This window comes from Suillus subalutaceus, assembly GCF_016647625.1.
Source record: "Suillus subalutaceus strain FC151 chromosome Unknown DFJ58scaffold_21, whole genome shotgun sequence".
Classification (NCBI taxonomy): Eukaryota; Fungi; Basidiomycota; class Agaricomycetes; order Boletales; family Suillaceae; genus Suillus; species Suillus subalutaceus.
This window is the reverse complement of record NW_024540270.1, coordinates 108,229-126,136: the sequence shown is the minus strand read 5'-3', so window position 1 is coordinate 126,136 and position 17,908 is coordinate 108,229. Positions and strand designations below refer to the sequence as shown.

At 48.2% G+C, this 17,908-nt stretch overlaps 6 protein-coding genes across 6 annotated transcripts; 4 read left to right on the top strand and 2 right to left on the bottom strand.

Annotated features, from left to right (window-relative positions):
* Positions 1–21: 21 nt before the first annotated feature.
* On the bottom strand, positions 22–2,461 carry DFJ58DRAFT_772370 (uncharacterized protein). The gene is made up of 10 exons (XM_041389219.1): positions 2,363–2,461; positions 2,056–2,249; positions 1,695–1,989; positions 1,523–1,641; positions 1,337–1,475; positions 1,052–1,288; positions 811–1,001; positions 518–764; positions 409–479; positions 22–355 (listed from the first exon to the last, which is right to left on the bottom strand). The coding sequence occupies exons 2-10, from the start codon at positions 2,233–2,235 to the stop codon at positions 302–304; spliced, it is 1,533 nt and encodes a 510-aa protein (XP_041247123.1). The 5' UTR covers positions 2,236–2,249; positions 2,363–2,461; the 3' UTR covers positions 22–301.
* A 1,291-nt stretch (positions 2,462–3,752) lies between these two features.
* Positions 3,753–4,641, top strand: DFJ58DRAFT_655738 (uncharacterized protein; the record flags this gene model as incomplete). Its single annotated transcript, XM_041381868.1, has 3 exons — positions 3,753–3,969; positions 4,217–4,504; positions 4,556–4,641. The coding sequence occupies 3 exons, from the start codon at positions 3,753–3,755 to the stop codon at positions 4,639–4,641; spliced, it is 591 nt and encodes a 196-aa protein (XP_041247122.1).
* Positions 4,642–6,058: 1,417 nt separating this feature from the next.
* Positions 6,059–6,340, top strand: DFJ58DRAFT_631053 (uncharacterized protein; the record flags this gene model as incomplete). Its single annotated transcript, XM_041381205.1, has 2 exons — positions 6,059–6,225; positions 6,274–6,340. Coding segments are annotated over 2 exons (234 nt in total), but the record flags the coding sequence as incomplete, so codon positions are not given.
* Positions 6,341–8,572: 2,232 nt separating this feature from the next.
* On the top strand, positions 8,573–11,052 carry DFJ58DRAFT_772356 (uncharacterized protein). Its single transcript, XM_041389218.1, has 6 exons — positions 8,573–8,756; positions 8,810–9,557; positions 9,615–9,761; positions 9,817–9,874; positions 9,927–10,699; positions 10,749–11,052. Exons 1-6 carry the CDS (start codon positions 8,591–8,593, stop codon positions 10,945–10,947), a joined length of 2,091 nt encoding a protein of 696 aa, XP_041247120.1. The 5' UTR covers positions 8,573–8,590; the 3' UTR covers positions 10,948–11,052.
* A 1,077-nt stretch (positions 11,053–12,129) lies between these two features.
* Positions 12,130–14,012, bottom strand: DFJ58DRAFT_772351 (UV radiation resistance protein and autophagy-related subunit 14-domain-containing protein). Its single transcript, XM_041389217.1, has 6 exons — positions 13,887–14,012; positions 13,643–13,830; positions 13,309–13,596; positions 13,084–13,255; positions 12,730–13,014; positions 12,130–12,652 (listed from the first exon to the last, which is right to left on the bottom strand). The coding sequence occupies exons 1-6, from the start codon at positions 13,949–13,951 to the stop codon at positions 12,421–12,423; spliced, it is 1,230 nt and encodes a 409-aa protein (XP_041247119.1). The 5' UTR covers positions 13,952–14,012; the 3' UTR covers positions 12,130–12,420.
* A 747-nt stretch (positions 14,013–14,759) lies between these two features.
* Positions 14,760–16,443, top strand: DFJ58DRAFT_772336 (uncharacterized protein). The gene is made up of 9 exons (XM_041389216.1): positions 14,760–14,941; positions 14,983–15,046; positions 15,099–15,169; positions 15,225–15,264; positions 15,317–15,391; positions 15,441–15,654; positions 15,701–15,808; positions 15,866–16,220; positions 16,277–16,443. The coding sequence occupies exons 1-9, from the start codon at positions 14,832–14,834 to the stop codon at positions 16,362–16,364; spliced, it is 1,125 nt and encodes a 374-aa protein (XP_041247118.1). The 5' UTR covers positions 14,760–14,831; the 3' UTR covers positions 16,365–16,443.
* The last annotated feature ends 1,465 nt before the right edge of the window (positions 16,444–17,908 follow it).

Below are 17,908 nucleotides of genomic sequence, written 5' to 3'. Positions count from 1 at the left end.
ATACGCACATTGCTCGGCGCATTTTGTCTTGTGGATGAAATGTCATAGTATTGCTCGTCCTGCTTCTCGAAGCGGTAAAATTGACAACATATAAGTATCTCATAAAAATGTATAGTTACAAAAATAGCGAGAGATAGTGGGAATGCATACATATGTAGAGAACGGAGATTTGGTAGTACTCTATCCAGACTCTTCCGATAGGAGTCCAACAGCTATAGTAAGCGACGAGGAAGTGCCTGGCACATGGGAGAGCTAACCACCCAGGATAATGACGCTTTTCTACCAGTGGAATTTACTTCGCTCAAGCAAACCGCACTTTCTCCCCCGGTCGACCTTCTGACAGGAGTACGACAGCCTGAATGAAGTGGACGCTCAGTACATGGAACCATAACTGCTGAAAGTACGCACATATTTCCCGCTGATCTTCCAACCTGGCTCTTCCTTGTCTAACCGCTCTGCTGTGGCGTCGCCATTGTCTCCTAGCCCAACAACAACGTCACTTTTATTGTCCGCAAACTGCAGATCTTTGGAGCTCCAGCAGCGCTAGCCATGGGTCCAATGGCAATGTCAAATGGAATGCTGGCTGGTGCAGCACAATCATACGTCAACTTCCTGTGGTTCAGATCGCCTTTGAAGTAGACGAGATCTGAGCGAGACAGGTGGAGGAAGAGATCTGGTGCCTCGCTGTGAAGGTCCCAGAACGTATATCCAGTGCACCAGAAAGGATGTTGCTCATATTGCCATCTGCCATCTTTCTCGTATTGCTATCGAACGTGAGTGAAACTTCAAGCGCCGAAAAACTACCCCTACCTTCCACCGGGCCCCGAGTCTCCGTAGCGACTCTCGCTCAGCCTCGGAGGCTTTTGGGAACAAGTGTCCATATACCATGGTGTTCAGTAACCAGTCCCAGTCTTTTCGCGTCACATCAGACACGAACCATGGGTAACGCTTGCCATGGAACCGAATCTGCTTAGCAAGACCAGTCTGTATGAGGAAATCAGCTGATAAAAATTAGTCAATCTCTCCACCAAGAGTCGTTTCTTGAACGCACCGTACACGAAATCGCAATACAATTCAAACCCGGCGTTATCCAACACGAAGTCAATTCGTCCACCAGTCTTTTCGCGGAGGACTTTGACAGTCTCCCAAAGTTGGTTTAGATGGTTGCCAAGAATATTCTTTTCAGTTGCAGCAAGGTGGTCTCCTCCAGTCGACTGGAGAGATTTGATCTGTTCTTCCGTCATGTTGATCAAGAGTGAAAGGTCAGTCGAGTTGCCCCAAAGACACACTTGCATAACATGTGAGCAGCACGAATTTGAGAAACTCTTATCATCACCTTGAGTCAACTCCAAAAACATGAGTCTCTCGCTTTCTGCTTTCTCTTTGTCCGACATGTTATCTGGCTGCTTGAAAGGATCAGCAAAGCGCATAGACAGCTCAAAGACAGCGTCTGTTGATCTTGAAAAAGTGTCACACTGGAAGCGCTGTCAGACTGGAAAAATGAATCAAGTCTGGTTCATACCTTTTGACGGTAGAAAACATCATAGTGATGCCAGTACTTGCTTACACTGAAGCACTCATGCAGACGACGGTACTTATAGGCTTCGGCGAACAACCAAGGCGCATTCATGAAATCCTTGCCTAAAATGTGGATTGTCAGCCAAGATGCGTGGTGCATATGACGAACATCATACCCTGGAAGAACTTTGCAATTTCCTTATTCCACAGTGCCACGTCACCTTCGCCGTCGTCAACGATTGGTCTAAGCTTAGCATTTCCACTGAGGTCGGCCATGAGGGTGTCCATTCTCTCCAAACATTCTACAAGGTCAACAATCTTGTCTTCGGCATACTGCTCATTTAGAGTTCGCGATGCATCGTCTATAGCTTTGCCAAGGATGGTCGGTAAACGAACCCCCATCGTTGCATGTGCGAACGAGTACTCGTGATAGCCACGGTACGCTGGCCACGGAGGGTTGTTGGGATCAACCTGGCAGAAGATATTCCGATAAACGTCAGATGAACTCTTCGGGTGACAACTCATGTTTTTACCGACCCGTGAGGGTGTGCGCGGCCATGGAGCCTTGATATCTTTCTTGCTTGGCAAGTGTCCGAGATGAAGAGTGACGCGAGAGGGTGCACTGTAAGTGGCAACAGAGCCATTTGCTTGGGCAACCGCGCCATCAGCGTTGGCAGTATTGTGGGTTCCATTGGTTGCTGGTGCTGTCTCAGCCATAGATATATGATCTACTGGATGAATGGCAAGTGTAGGAGGGAAGTAATCAGCGTTCATTTGAAGAGGAGTGAAAGTTTGAAGATGGTAGAAATGGGGTTTGTGAGTAAACAAAGAACGATATGCCAACCTTTATACGACGTTCGCTGTGCCGATGAACTGTTATCTTTTTCGAACGGCGGTAGCGCCAAGATGTGTTGCCACTCCGTGGAGCATGGTTTTATTCGACGATACAGCTTGAAATTTGGAGAGTTTTTCCCAAAGAGGAAAGTTGGGCAACTTGAACGACGTCATGGCTTTAACTGATGTCATGTGATTATTAGATATTTGCCACTGGCCGCTTCTTTGTTCGCTTCAATTTGCCACTGGGCTGGTTCGTTAGGTACTAGCTATAGGAGCTGGTTCAAATTCAAAATTGTGCCATCAAATTTAATGTTATCTTGATGAATTCTCTTCTATCTGCACTGATTCATCCACTGAGGGTCCCAGCTCATTCTATATATATGCCTCATCTGACCCGCGGCGCACTCTCCTGTCTAGTTGTTCGATAGCTTACAAAGCACCTGCACTGTAAGGCGGAAAGAGAATTTGAGTAGTGAGCAAGGTCACATCGACGGCGACGGCGCCTAGTCCACATCACCGTGACAATCGGATACATTTTCAGCCGCTTCCCCTCGCGAGCTCGAGTACTGTGACAGAATAGTACTACTTGGGCCCCACAAGACACGGATACATGAGTGTAAGAACAAAGGATCTTGAAGAACGTGAAATACTCTGCCCACGCCGCGGCACCCGGGGGCCGGCAGCATCCGGACGGACAGCACCTATAACGCCAACCTGTAGCGCTCGCAATTTGTCACCGAAGATGTCAAGCCGCATCTGAGATTTGAATATTTGAATATTCAAACGAAAAGCACCGACGGGACCGTCACAAATGTCTCACGATGCTGGCTGCGTGACAACTTGGAGAGAATCTGTTTGGAGGCCACAGCATCAATATTTGTCGAGTAAGTACTTGAATTGAATCTACCGCTGCTCCGGGGTGATCCAGTCAAGTAATACCCTCTATCCCTCCTGCAAACGTTTCTTCATAACCTTCCGAGTCAAAAGCTGTGTTAATTTCAATTGACGCTCGTTCACTGACTCAGACGCCATACTTTCCAAAAATTACTCGTCTCACAGAAATATTAATCGCACATCATAGACACCCCAAATTGTGATATTTCGCAAACTTGGCATTGATCTCGAGATTAGTCTCGTGACACCTACCAGCATTTACGAGTCGCAGACCCTATAATTTCTCATCGATGTAATGCTGCTGCAACGTGTTTGGCTCGCATTACACTACCCAGACATGTGGCTCCCTTGCTCCCGGTCAGCAGGTTACTTCCATTGATCATTACGCCTTACAGTCTGTCCTCCGAGTTTATCGCTGTTGACCGCTACTGGATTAGCGGCGAGATATCCATTCACCACTTCGAGCTCTCATCTATCTGAATAGCTCAGTAAGGCATTTTGAAATGCCCCAGCAAATTCATTGGACTCCGTTTGGTATCCCGTATGTGGTGGAGTTCAACAACGTATCGTTCACGCCTCGTAGAACGGTATCTCCTTCAGAAGATACACTCACGAGCTTTCCTGTACCAGAGAAATCTGCTTCTGTCTCGGAGCAATCTCTGACCTACTCATGCCCATCTGCTACAAGCTCATCATCTTCTTTTTGTCATATCTCGCAATGTATGCTAGAATCCCCACTAAAGACCCGTTCATCCATTTCGCGCCTTGTATCCTTATCTCGTTCCGCGCCTGGTATGCGGTCAGCATCTTCATTCTTCAAGCGGGAAACACCAGAAATCTCATCCAAGCACACACAAACCTTACTCGACAAACCAAAATGCATCCAGCAACCCAATCGACACGTGGTGTTATGTACCTGCGCACGTTCCGAAACCCCTTCCCCCCGTGCCCCAGCAAGAACCTGAAGGCATCCATGTGGACGGGCTCCACATACAATTTGCCACGCCCCCATGCGATCCGCGTGCATCATCCCGAAGCCGACTTGTGCGTCTGCAAAAAACGATTACTAGTGCTGTTGTCGAGGCAGGCATGGATACTCCCTCCGCACTTGAGGAACAGATGGATGTCTCGACGAACGTTCCCGATTATCGTAGCCGCGACACACTGTTCCGCGGGACATATGGGCAGGTTATGGTCGCTCTCAAAGCAGCAGGCCTTGTCGCGACGCCATGTATGGAAGGCGAATTTGCAGGTGGTGCGCAATCACACCAGATTATCATTTATCTTCTGTCTCATTCATCATTAGCTACACGTTTGGGCGCGCTCTTTGTCGCACATAGATCCTCAGAGGAGAGGAATGTGCAGCTAAGAAAGCTGACACTGTGGGGCTGACTGCCGGTCAGATGGGCATTCAACCCCTGAACATGCGCTATTTATGCCCCTCGGACGATGTTAAATCTACCATCGAGGACTATCTTTATGTTTGGTTGACATTCATGACAAGGCAGAGCCCTTGCCAGAAATCCCACACCGACGATTCAAGTTTGTTCGTTCAAATCCAGATTGTCCGTTCATCGCAGATACATTTATTTATACCCCAAGGGGCGCTCATACTCCGAGTTCAGAAGCGAAAGTTATTGTCCCCTACCTTATCTCTATTATCGACATCCCTACAGGAGCCATGTCTTCTGCTTCCAATTCTTGTGTGCCTCTAATTATCCTCGGAGCGGAGGTGACCGGACTCACCAACGCCTACCTTGCTGCTTGTGACCACGATCATTGCGAGAGATATGCCTTGTGATTCAGGTTCATAAGCCCGGGCAAGTCCATTCGCTGTATGTTCCTTTTGAGCATTCTTGAAGTACTTTCTTATAACAATCTTATCTAGGGTGCGAATTGGTCTCTAATGCCGTTGGGTGCCACAGACAAGTGTGTGTGAAGATAGGAGCAGGCATCTTGTGATACGCAATGTTGCGAGGTTTATGGAGAAAACTTTTCAGTGATAGGTTATGAGAAATGACACCGTCGGGCCTAGTCAAAGTCGGTCTTGATTGAATACTTCTTGACTGGTACATGGCTGATCCTCAGGGGTTCTAGAGATTACCGTCTAGGATATTTGCAGAGACGGATGACGGTCTTTCCACCAAAGGGTAGAAAGACCTTGTGCGCGATGTACGTCTTCTTTTGCTTGCCGTTCTTTAGACACCAAAAGGGATTATAGTTCAGCTTGCTCTCAGATTTTCAAATCCCTGCACCATACAAAGTTGAAATTGCATATGATACAGTCTGTGTCAACCCATTGGGGTATCTACCATGGCTTCGGTCAAAGCTCGAGTCTTCCGCCGCAAATACGCAAGGAGTTTAGAAAACCGGGTTGTTGGTTAATGCAACGTCTTTCGGTGAGCACACACCAGTCGTCCTTCTATAGTCATTGATGGCCGGATTCAAAGGTCCACGGTCCATCGGAATAGAAGATGCAGCCCTTTTCCAATCAGGGGACAATCTACTATAGTCGAAAGAAATGACCTCGGTAGAGCCTGGTAGAGCACGGTCTGGTCAGTTATATCAACGGTTGTACCGTCGCTATCATCTTGACATGCAGTTGTGCGCAGGTACCGGGATGTCGGAACATGTGACATCTATCATTTGACCTGGAATGATCGAAGTGAATGCTGCACTTCTAAATGGAACCTATCAAATAGGCACACATACCCTTTTGTATGTCGGCTGCAAAGTGGATATTTGAGCGGTGCTCCGTGCTGGAGCCTACTGGAGCCATATCTGAAAGAAGGGACTGATATCTTGATTTCTGAGGCACAGTGTCGGCTTTAGACCTGTCAAAGAGGGAAGTCCACGTGCGGAAGTTGAACGGATCTCGCTTCCTCTTAGGCAAAGCGCCGACTTGGCTCCATACGTGATCGAGAATGCAGAAGAAGAGCAGCAGGAAATACCGGTAATTCATGCACATGGAATGGGGTGAGATAGCTATCCAAGATTCGTACGGGTTCTGACTTTTAGTTCCAGAGCCACAGGTTACCAAAGATCCTTGGGTGTGGTTATCGAGGAGCCATCTCTACTGAAGGAGAACGTGCAGGGCGCAGGCAGGGTGCTAATTATAGATATAACCTAATTCGTTGCTAATATAATTCTTCGACTACCTTCAACCTGAGCTGTGCCTGCTCTATATCATAAGATCACTGGTGAGGATGTGCCAGAGACCATGCGGAACGTATGTTTCCCATGCCATACGCCACACCATCTGAGCTATCTTAAGCGTATTGAGCTAGACCTTTGTTCGATACTGTGATTTCCATCGGTTTCCATCATGTTGACCCATCGGAGTACTATCTATTGCCGGTCCCCGACTCCCAATGTTAGTGGAAGAGGACTCTTGTCGAACACGATCGGTTTCTCATCTCCCAAAACCTCTGTTGGCTACACCACCTTTTCAGTTACAATAATTTGACCTTATTTGTTAGGGGCTTGTCGAGTCGTCTCAGTTCTCCGAGTCGCCAAGCCCCTGTTTCCCGTCATGTATGCCTCGGTGGGCCACTCCTGCATTGTATCTTGAGCTTTCCGTTATGAGGTTTTGCATTGACCTCGCTGTTGACATCTGTGCCCGGCTCTTGTCGCGGCAATCGAAGGTAAATAGTTTTTTGTTCCGCCTTGATATCGACATAAAACACGAGCGCACGCAGACTACACACATCAGAATTTTTTTCGTGACTGTCTGACTCACTCTGTCCTTAGCTTGCGGGCGTTCTTCTGGCCTCCGTCATCTCTTCCTCTCCTCCTCCTGCTGCCTCCAATCTCCTGCTACTATGCCCCACAGAATTTTCGCGACTATCAGACTCACTCTGTCCTGAGCCTGCGCGCATTCTTCTGGCCTCCGGTCCCAACGATTGACATTTTTTCGCTTGGCGGTGAATCCGAGTCTGTCGAGAATCTACATTGGCACGTACGCACCTCGGTGATATATCTTATGTTTCCAAGACAATCCTCGTGGGGTGTGAAGGTGAATTCCTTTTCATGGACAAACTATCACATAAAAAAGGAGGTTTCGGTGCGATGACTGGGCCTACTAAGTTAAGATGGACCTCCGACGCGCATCTATACACCGCAAAAATGTTGTCAGCAGGTTTCGAACCAACTCCAAGAAATAGATTTTAACTCTGTTTCTGGTAACCACTTGGCTAGGACCAGTTGAATAGACCTCCAAGGAAACCATTAATGAGTCAATGTCACTTGAAGGTGTGTTCTGATAGAAAAAACGTAGGCCTGTCGTTCCGAGTCAGCCTTGTGCAGTCCAAGAGAAACAGATTTTAATTCTGTTGTGGTAACCACTTGGACCAGTTAAGGTGAACCTCCGACGACACCATCCATGAGTGAATGTCAAGGTGTGTTCCGATAGAAAAAAACCTTGTCGTCGGCAAGATTCGAAACCTGCCAGCCCAAGAGATACAGATTTTGATTCTGTTGTGGTAAACCGCTTCATGACCCGGGTGTACAAACTTCAACTTTCTGAGTCACAATTATCGGTTCTAGTGACCTTGTAAACAAGGTAATGATGGTATGCACGGATTGCCGAGGGACTGTTATGGAGTGACGAGTATGGTGCAGCTGCCGGAAATGGCTTCTGTGTCAGATGTGGAACGGTGCAGCACCAAACAGCACAACGACTCAATGCCGCCTGGAAATACAGCAGCAGAATCAGTGCGGGATCATATCAAGAAAAATCCCAAATACAGTCACGGTAAACGGGATGCGCCCTGCGGACCTTTTCGTCAACGGACCACAAGCTCCATCCCTCGACGACAAAGATAATTCATATACTATGGATGATAAGTGCGACGGAGAGGGCATGGGGTTGTTCTTGAGGAAGACGGAGGAGGCACTGGAAGTCAACGACCAGTACCCGGCTACATCAAGAAGAACATGGTGAGGAAGGAGAGGATGATGAAAGTGAGAAAGGCAACGATCATGTCATTGATGTGGGTTGGGAAGAAACGTACGAGCAAGAAGTCTAACTAATGTCCTTCGCATAAGGATGTCGTAAATGTGTGCAAGGATCCAAAATAATACATGATGATTCTGACACACATGCACATTGCACATTTGATCTAGTACTACTCACACGTCCTTCGAATCTATTCTGAATCATCGCGTTGGCCAAACGAACACACTCAAGTTGACTGCCATCCGCGACAATAAGTAACACTCATTTGTGAGTGTTCATGGTAGCGTTCGTGCATAGTTGCCGAATAATATTTTCATTCGTCGCGCACTGATAGCACCATCGGTTTATCGTCTGTGGCTTGTCCAGTCGACAGATCGCCATACCATGTCTGACCCACGATTTGCGCGGTTGAATACTGACCCCCGTTTCCGACGCCTCAAGAAACACAATTCAAAAGTTGTAGTCGACGAGCGTTTCAAAGGAATTTTTGACGAAGACAAGGCGGGAAAAAAGACATTGAAACAAAAAGGCAAAGGAAAGGAAAAACTAGGTGCGCCTCAAACTCTATCGTCTACTGCTTCTCACCTCGTATTGTTGCTACAGGCCGAGTAGATAAATTTGGTCGTAAAATTTCTGAAACTCATGAAAAGGACAACCTCAGGCGGTTTTATCGGCTGGAACACGAGGAAGATGAGGAGGCAGATGCTCCAACCTCCACGATACCCGACTATGCTCGTGGTGGCGTCCTCATGGAGTCCTCCTCCGAATCAGAGGCGGAAAGTCAGGGTGCGGGTGACTCTGACGACGAGAGCGATGGCCCCGGATTTGTCACATTAGGCAGAAACCTCGACGAAGAAGATGAGATCGATCTTGATGAGAGCACATTTGCCGATCTGGACGCACAGGTTGCTGCATATGCGAGGATAGCCCCGGAGGACAACAGTAAAGAAGCTACGGAGAAGACCAGAAGACTAGCTGTTGTTAATCTTGATTGGGACCATGTCCGTGCAGCACATCTTTACAAGATATTTTCGTCACTTGTTTTGCCAGCTGCGCCTGCTACCCTTCCGGCGTCCGTGCCAGTGCCACTCAAGGATGAAAAGTCTCTCAAGAACACGAAAAGCGCAAAGGCGACGGTCGCAAGAGGAAAGGTGCTGAGTGTCCGCGTCTATCCAAGTGAGTTCGGGAAAGAGCGCATCGCAAGGGAGGAAAAGGAGGGACCACCTGTAGAGGTGTTCAAAAAGAAAGCAGAAAATGAAGAGGATGTCAATGAACGGACCATCCACGAAACCGGAGACGGAGCGGACTACGACGAAGACGCTTTGAGAAAGTATCAGTTAGAGAGATTACGGTGCGCTGCCTCCTTATATATTTTTGGTGCAGTGTTCAACGAAATGCTCAATCAAAGGTATTACTACGCCATTGTTGAATGTGATACCGCCGAAGCTGCCGTGCACATCTACAACGAACTCGAAGGTACTGAGCTTGAGCGTTCAGCAAACGTGTTCGATCTCAGCTTTGTGCCCGATGAGATGACGTTCGATGAAGAATATCGGCGAGTCCAATTTGACATTATATTTGGAGATTCATCTAACCGGAGTCACGTACAGCGACGAGGCGAGAGATGATCCTGGAACACGGTATCGAGCAGTAGAGTTCGTGACAGATGTAGGGGAATTTCATTGTCATTCTGTATTTCTCACCCATTTTGCACTCTCAGGCTCTCCGTCATTCAAAAGTCAAGCTCACTTGGGACGATGATGACCCGGAGCGCAATCACATTACTAGACGATCACTAACCAAAAAAGAGATCGAAGAAGCCGACTTCAAGGCATATATCGCATCATCATCTTCTGGGTCCGATGATGATCCAGATCCTGTGTCGAAGAAGAGGAGCAAGAAGAACGCCCAGAGAGACAAGCTTCGCACATTACTTCTTGCCGGAGACGATGACGACCTTCCAGAAGGGTGGGGCCGGGATGACGACGCAGGAAAACATGACGATGTGGACATGGAGATCACGTTCACCCCTGGTCTCACTGAGGCCAAAAATCCCGAAGACGAGACGACAATGGAGGCATATCAAAGAAAGATGAGGGAGAAGCGCAAAAAGAGAAAGGAAGAGGTCAAAGAGAAAGCTACGACAGTCACGAATAATGAAGGTCGAGGGCAACCTGGGAAAAATGTCTCTTTTGATGACGACTTCTTCGAGGGCGTAAGTGGCAGTGAGGGAGAATCTGAGGCGGGGAATGCATCGAAGTCAGCGAAGCGGGTGTCAAGAACACGGGATGTCGACAAGCCAGTGCTACGCCAGGAGATAAAGTCAGACGTCAAAGCAGGTAAAAAGGGAAAAAAGAAAAGGGGCAAAAAGAAAGTGATCGATGATGATGATGATGATGAAGTCCAGGACGACTTCATTATCGACGTTAAAGATGACCGGTTCAAGGCAATCCACGAGGACTACCAATTCGCCATCGATCCCAGCAATCCTCAGTCAGTACTCGTTATTTTGCGTGATCCAATGACGCTGATGTGTTCACAGCTTCAAAAAGACGAAAAGTATGGCGGCACTTATTGACGAACGAACTAAGCGCCAAAAAAGGAGTCGCCCTGAAGATGAGACAAGCGCACGACTCCCCACAAAGGTGGATGACACCAGCCTCAAGAACCTCGTTGAGAGCGTCAAACGGAAAAGTGCAGCGGCTGACCAGAGCGGATTTGGGAAGCGGCGTAAGCTATAGCTTCGGCCCTCGATTTATTCTACATTTGTCGTCAGTCTGTCGGTGAGAACCCTACGACGAGTACCCGGCGTCATAATACTTATTTCTATGTGATTTTCCCGGTCATTGCATAGGCATGAGAATCTTGAGGGATCAGTGGGATCGATTTGTGAGTAAAGCTGACGATGACAGCATCATTACAGCTAGGGCTTTGGTGTCAGAGTAGACGGCGAGGTACGACTTTTTGTACGGCGTTCAAGTGTAAGTCACACAAACTTAGGGCCGTGATGATGCAATCTTCATGCTAGACTTTGGCTTCGCATCTGTAATTTCGTTCTCACCCAACCCGATTCATGCTCTTCACTCCAGGGGAAGGTCCTGGCGGACGACTTCTCTGGATCCCACTTATTTTCCCATTCACGCATACCACAGGCAACACGGCGACAGTATAATTAATGCAGACCTATGCATATTCTACGCAGCGCACTTCCTACGGCTTCCTGCTGATAAATGGAGGTCTCAAGCGCATGAAGCAGCGTGTGTCAGTGCTCGCTACTTTGCTTCTCCGCGTCTCATAACGTCTTTCGTAAAATTTAGATCCAGATTTTGCCTTTTCATAAAGCTCTCGACCGTGCATCACTGTCGAAGTGAGATACCATTAATGCCATTTCAAGCTTGCGCAGGAGCGAAACAATTGAAAATAACAATCACCGTCAAGCCTCTCGGGCCTTCAAACTCATGGTATGATAGCTCGTATCCCTCATGGATACATCTAGTACTGAGACCATGTACGGACCTCGGCTTAACATCGAACACGGCCATCATTAGATGGAAGTTCTGCTAGTTGAGCCTACCTCACATTTAACCATATCATCTGGTTATTCCAGATGGGAATCCAGGCTCCCAGAACAATGCGCCCCGCTATAAATTTGCCCCCATCTCTCCCTTCTCCTTCCCTCGGTTCTCATCCCCGCAGATTTTCGTCCGTCGGAGCAGCAGCCCCTCGCACGGGGGAAAACTGAGAAGCACGCAGCAGGCGCTGATGACATCGGTGGTGGTTTCGGTGTGGGAGCAAACAGCGTGCACCAAGTTCTGAATAGTCAGGAGGTGAAACTACCCAAGTTTCAAAGACGAGGCCTCATGATAATAGTCCAGGGCGGCAGGGCGGCTCTTGTGTCGAGTTCGGTGCCATGCTCAGGCTGGTTTTTTTTTGAACTGGCCCTGTGAGTAGTGAAACCAAATACGCGTCCCAAGATGCAAGATATATGAGCAATATATGAGTACGAGATATATGCTTGCCAGCGCTATGATCATAGGCTTCTAAGTAGATACAGAGCTAGCAGGATAAGATACAGGCCGATGCCAATTGTTTATGTACACATGCACTCACCAAAATTAATGCAAATCCAATGGTCTCCTGCGGAGTCATAATTCGAACTGTCCCAAACATCAAGTCACCATCTAATCACTGACCATCTCTCCCAGCTCGTGCATCTATCCAAATCCCTCTTCTCCACCAAGCTCCACCACATCCCAGCCATCTTCCTCCTCTATGATACGTTCACTCCTCATTCTACTGATGCCAGCTTCTTGCGCTGAACGTCCCGGCCGTATTCGTGCTGCCCGAGCAGGACTAGCAGCAGTGGCTTGAAGGACCTGGGCAAAGTCGAGCGTAAATGAGGGAGGGGTTGGAGGTAAGAGGAGCGGGGTGGTAGAGTGCGATCGACTGTGATGGGAGAACGTGCATTTCGGATGACAAAATGAATAAATGACGAAACAGGAATAGAAACGCCGAAGACTCACCGCCCAAGCTCTCCACTACAGCAAACAGCCCACAAATTACTCAATGCATCGCCCGCCTGGGACAAAGGAATCTCGACACCTTGGCTATGAGCAAGATAACACACATTGTAGAGAAGCATTGCAAGGCCGGTCGTGAACGATTGGTTTTGGCCGTGTGCTGGAGCTTGTTCTGGAGCTTCTGAGTCAGCTAGTGAGGCGGGTGGTGTAGGAGATGGCGAGGAGGAGAGGAGAAGATGGAGTAGAGGAAGGATTGAGGTGAGGTGCAAAGGGTGTTGGGCTGTCCATCTATCCGTGGGAGGAGATAATGATTGGTGAAAACTCAAGCCAGAAATACAGTGAGAACAGTAGACGCACTTTGCCCAAGATTCACTCCCTCGTCCTGCTCCGATCCAAGGCATACCGACACCAAATCTTTTGCAAGACCACGAAACTTCAAAAGGGAGTTTGATGCCTAGGTAGAAAGTAAGAAGTCCCAGAAAGTGAATGGTATGTGTTATCACGGCGTTGATGTGATCCGGTGGGTATCCTATGATACACCCTGTGAACAGATTCTTGGAGTAGTAAGCAATTGTAACGTACGTCTAACATCTCCCGGTACTGGAAGAACCAGTCCGCTAACAGTCCATTCTCCCCTTGCGCCTGGTCGTCCGCCTACTGCAGGTCGTCCACCAACTTCGACGACATTAAATACCTCCACTAGCTCCTGGACGAGGCCTGAGCGCGCTCTAGCAATAGTTTGGCTCAGGACAGAGAGCTCCTGAGATTCCTTGGTAAGTGTTTGTGATTGGGGTGGAAGGAGGCGTGCAGCGTTAAGTGTGCGTCTGCGTTGAGCAAGGGTCTCTCGGAGGGTACGGAGGCGGTCGCGCTCTAGATCGCTTAGAACAGTACACAGGAGCAAGGGTAAGGCACGTACTGCTCTCGCAGTCTCTTCTCACTTTAGCAAGGCTATCTGCTAATTGGTCGAGGTTGTGGTCCACTCGTGCAATCTCTGCACGAAGGAGGCGACCAGATTCAATAGACTTGAATGCCCGGGATGCACGAGCAACATGGTCATTTCTGTCTGAGGAAAAATGATGAATTTGAAGGCGGAAATCGCGTAGACTGTGTGTCAGGCAAGGTCAGCACGGGTTGGGCTTCATGACAAGTGTTTTGCGTACTGGTTTCTCAGACAGTTTGCGCAATAGTACTGACGTTGTCTCAGCTCACAGGTTTTACACTCCATCGCATCTTCAGAAGCTTCAAGAAGGGCACTGTAAAAGCAGGTGCCACAGTACTGGATGACGTAAGGCAGACATCGTCTTTTGGCAACGGCATGTTGCGGTATTTAAACGCGAGAGAAGTACTTCCGTCCATTGAGGGAATGTTTGACTCAAAGCAGGAAAATCATCTGTTTCGAATCTGCACCAGATTGTGCCAGTTGGCTATTACTATTTAATGACCTTGAAGGATCCGTCCATAAGTGCCAATGACTACTTCAAACCCATCTAGAATCTGAGCCTTTGGTATTATCCCTCCAACTCGCCAAAATCAAAAGCATTTCCTTCGAGCACTTCAACTTCGCCAATGCTCTGAACTTCTTCAGTCCTTTTCAATTCTTAAAGAGCTGTAAATTCAGCGGCAACGTCGTCGGGCAAGATACTGCGGACCTGCAAGAAGGGCGTCGAGTCTGCATTACGAGGCTCGGTCAAGAGCGAAGGTGGAGGATGCTTCAAGATCCCGTGCAGCAATGCCAAGTTGCCAACCTCTTCAAGAATGAGCTTGTGGGTATGTCGACGGCGGGTGGACTTCCCAGCCTCTGCGGCTTTTATGGCGTTGTGGTGTCGAAGGTTTGCATGAATGTGTCGACTTGAAAGATCTAATTATTAAGGGAGCTCACAGTGGGTTGCTTCTGCTGACACGTGAGAGACGAGGGTTAGCAGAGGTTAGCACTATGTTATGTAAACAGTTAACTCTTAACCATACTAATACACACGAGATTAGAGCGCTACAAAGCGGAAGACCGCTTATCATGAGTTTGAGACCAAGAAGGAACTTCAAATTGGACGGTCCGGTGACTCTAGTCGTGCCTGGTGAGTTTGTCATCGAGTCATTGTTGTGTCTATATGCTAATTAACCGCCCCCACTACAGACCCTTGCTATCAGCGATGTCTACCACGAAGGCAGAGCAATCTCTCGTCGTCCTTGGAGCAGGTGTGCTTGGGCTAACGATTGCGTACCTCGCTGCCCTGACGACGATGTCTCATTCAATATCAGGGTCATTGCTAGGGAACTGCCCGACTCAGATACGGATTCTCAAGGTTGGACTAGTCCATACGCTGTAAGTTTTGTTTATAATGACATACGTCTGACAACTTATGGAGGACAACGAGGGCGCTAATTGGTCTCCCATGGAACTTGGAGGCATAGATGAACGAGTTAGGAAGTGGGAGGAGAAAACTTTGTACGTGTGGTCTTTGATTGAGAGATACATGCCAGCTGATCCTGCAACAACCAAGTAATAAGTTATGGGACATGATCCCAACAGGGTTGGTTAAGGTTAGTCTAGACCCCTTCAGTCATCCTCAATCGTGAGTAAGGAGCAACCCAGCTATTACCCACAAGGCTTTATGCCGCGCAAAGGGGAAATATTTCAGATTTGTGGTGGAAAGACTTGGTGCAAAATGTATGTAGTTTATTCATGACTGCGGACACTGGGATAAACATGGGGGCAGATCAGGATACTTTCCCCCTCTGACGTCCCCGAGCCATTCAAAGCTGGAGTCGCATTCGACACAGTTTCAGTTAATCCAGCTGAATATCTTCCATGGCTCCAATCCGAACTGATTTCCTGCGGAGTCACCTTTGAACGCAGAAATGTGAGGAGTTTAGACGAGTTGAGGAGCCTGGTGGGGACCGATGGTATTCTAGTGAATGCGTCTTCGCTTGGTAAGGGGTTTCTTTCAGAAGTTCCTCTCGTAACATCAGCCCGAAGGTTCGAGATCCATTATCGGAGTGGAAGACACGAAACTATACCCCATTCGCGGACAAACGATCCTGGTACATGCGCCAGGTCTGCAGGAGTGTTTGATTGTACAGTCAGGTGCGTATCCGGAATGAGCAGTGGTAATCAGTTCCCCGTTAAAGCCCTGCGATCCAGAGACCGAGGAATCTACATACATCATTCCCCGTCCCGGAAAAGGTCAACCTGACACTGCAATCCTCGGTGGGACATTCCAGTCCAGGAATTGGGACACATCTTTAGATATGCAGATTGCGAGAGGAATATTTGATCGCTGCGCCGCATTGGCCCCTTGTTTGAAGAGTGCCGAGTCGAGAATCCTGAAACATAATGTTGGTTTAAGACCTGGAAGAGAAGAAGGGCCACGAGTCGAGCTAGAGCGAATCGCGCTGCCCTTGCAAAGCACGCATGACCTTATTCCGTGGAATGGGAATCCCACAAGTGACCGTGACCGTGAACAATCCATGCTCGTTGTACATGCGTACGGTTTTGGGTAAGCTTTCCCCTAGAAAGTTTGAATGTGATTGCCTAATAACACGCCTTCACAAGACCGGCAGGTTACCAGAGGTCTTGGGGTGCTGCAGAAGAAGTGCTGGAATTGGTGAAGGGCCAAGTTGTTTTGAAACATAATATCTAGATTTCCGCCACCTTGGTAGTGGGTCTTGTAGTGCCAAATTTTCGCGCCCTATCTAAAATTTGTTTTGCAATTCTACTTTTTTTTTTTTTTTTTTTTTTTTAATCCAGTTTTTTGTCCATTGAGAGGAATACTCTATGTAGGACAGTGCTTTCTAATCTATAGGACCCCCGGTGTCCTTTGGTCTCTGAAGTCGCGAATGCCCTGATGTGGGGCGTGCCCCCATCAGTCCGCCGTTCCCGCCGGCCGTTTTAGACGCGCCCTTCATGTGATGAGATGAGATATAATTCTGCGTTTGTGATGATATAGTGCTTGTGGTGATGGTACGCTTATCTCGTCCGCTTTCGCGGAGTAACAGGAATCTAGTGGAGCGTGTTTTGAGGGAGAAGATGTTAGTGTTCCGTTGTGATCTATTCTCCATATCTCCGAGGCGCCTTTCAAGGTGCGGCTGGTTTCCATGTGTACGAGGTGTTAGGTTGGTGATGGTTATGAGGTATACTGTAGGATTATGGTGTTTGTAGAGTAGTCTTGGGTATATGTTGATGCTGGTGGTTGCTACATTTGTTTGTGCGATGTGGGGTGTTACATTGAGTGCGTTGAGTGTGTTATCTTATTTCTACAGGGTGGGTCAGGTCTTGCGTTTTTTGGACATGGGTACTTCACCGAAAGTGTTCTTGAGGCGTTTGGTTTCGTTGACATATTTGACTAAATGAGCAATGGCTTCTGCGCTTGTTAGGAGAAAGGGTATGGATGATGCGTCTCGGCCGAGTTCGTTTTGTAGCATGTGTCTTTGTTTCTGATAATGAGGGCATTCTAGCAGATAGTGGTGAACGGTTTCTTCTGTGTCTGGGCAGTGGGGGCAATGCGGGTTTTCGGTTTTGTTGATTCGGTGGAGATGGCGGTTTAATGGGATATGTTGAGAGCGGAGGGTCATGAGGAGTCCTGTGAGACGCTTTGGGAAGTTAGCAGTTAGTTTGATGAACGCTCGGTTGATAACATTTGGGTCTATTTGTTGAAAACGTGCGTATCTAGGAGACTTGGTCCATAGTCTCGTCCATCTTGTGTGAGTTTCTTGGTGATGTGCCTGCTTTAACGCTGATATACTGAGAGGGAGTGATCCATGGCGCAGGTAAGTTGGAAGGTCTTCGCGTGGGCTGTTGTTGTCGCTGCTTGTCGCTGCTTTCTTTGCTTCGATGTCGGCCATCTCGTTTCCGTGAATGTCTTCATGTCCTGGTGACCACCGGAGAGTGACGTCAAAGTTGGGGTATGTTCTTGCTAGTTTGCGCATTTCTCTGACGAAACAGTTTGCGATGTATGAGCCAGGGCGTGCTCGCGAGTTCTCTCCTGATTTAAGCGCTGCTTGATTGTCGATGGAAATTGATAGCGGGAAGGTTAGATTTGGTTCTGTTGAGATTAGTTTCGCTGCTAATGTTAATCCTACCCTCTTCCGCTTCGTAGACTGTGTGTTCGTCTTCGTTACCTAGGTGAAATCTTAGGATTCTGGGTCTTGCGCCTGCTCTGAATAATATGGCTGCCGCGCCTATGTT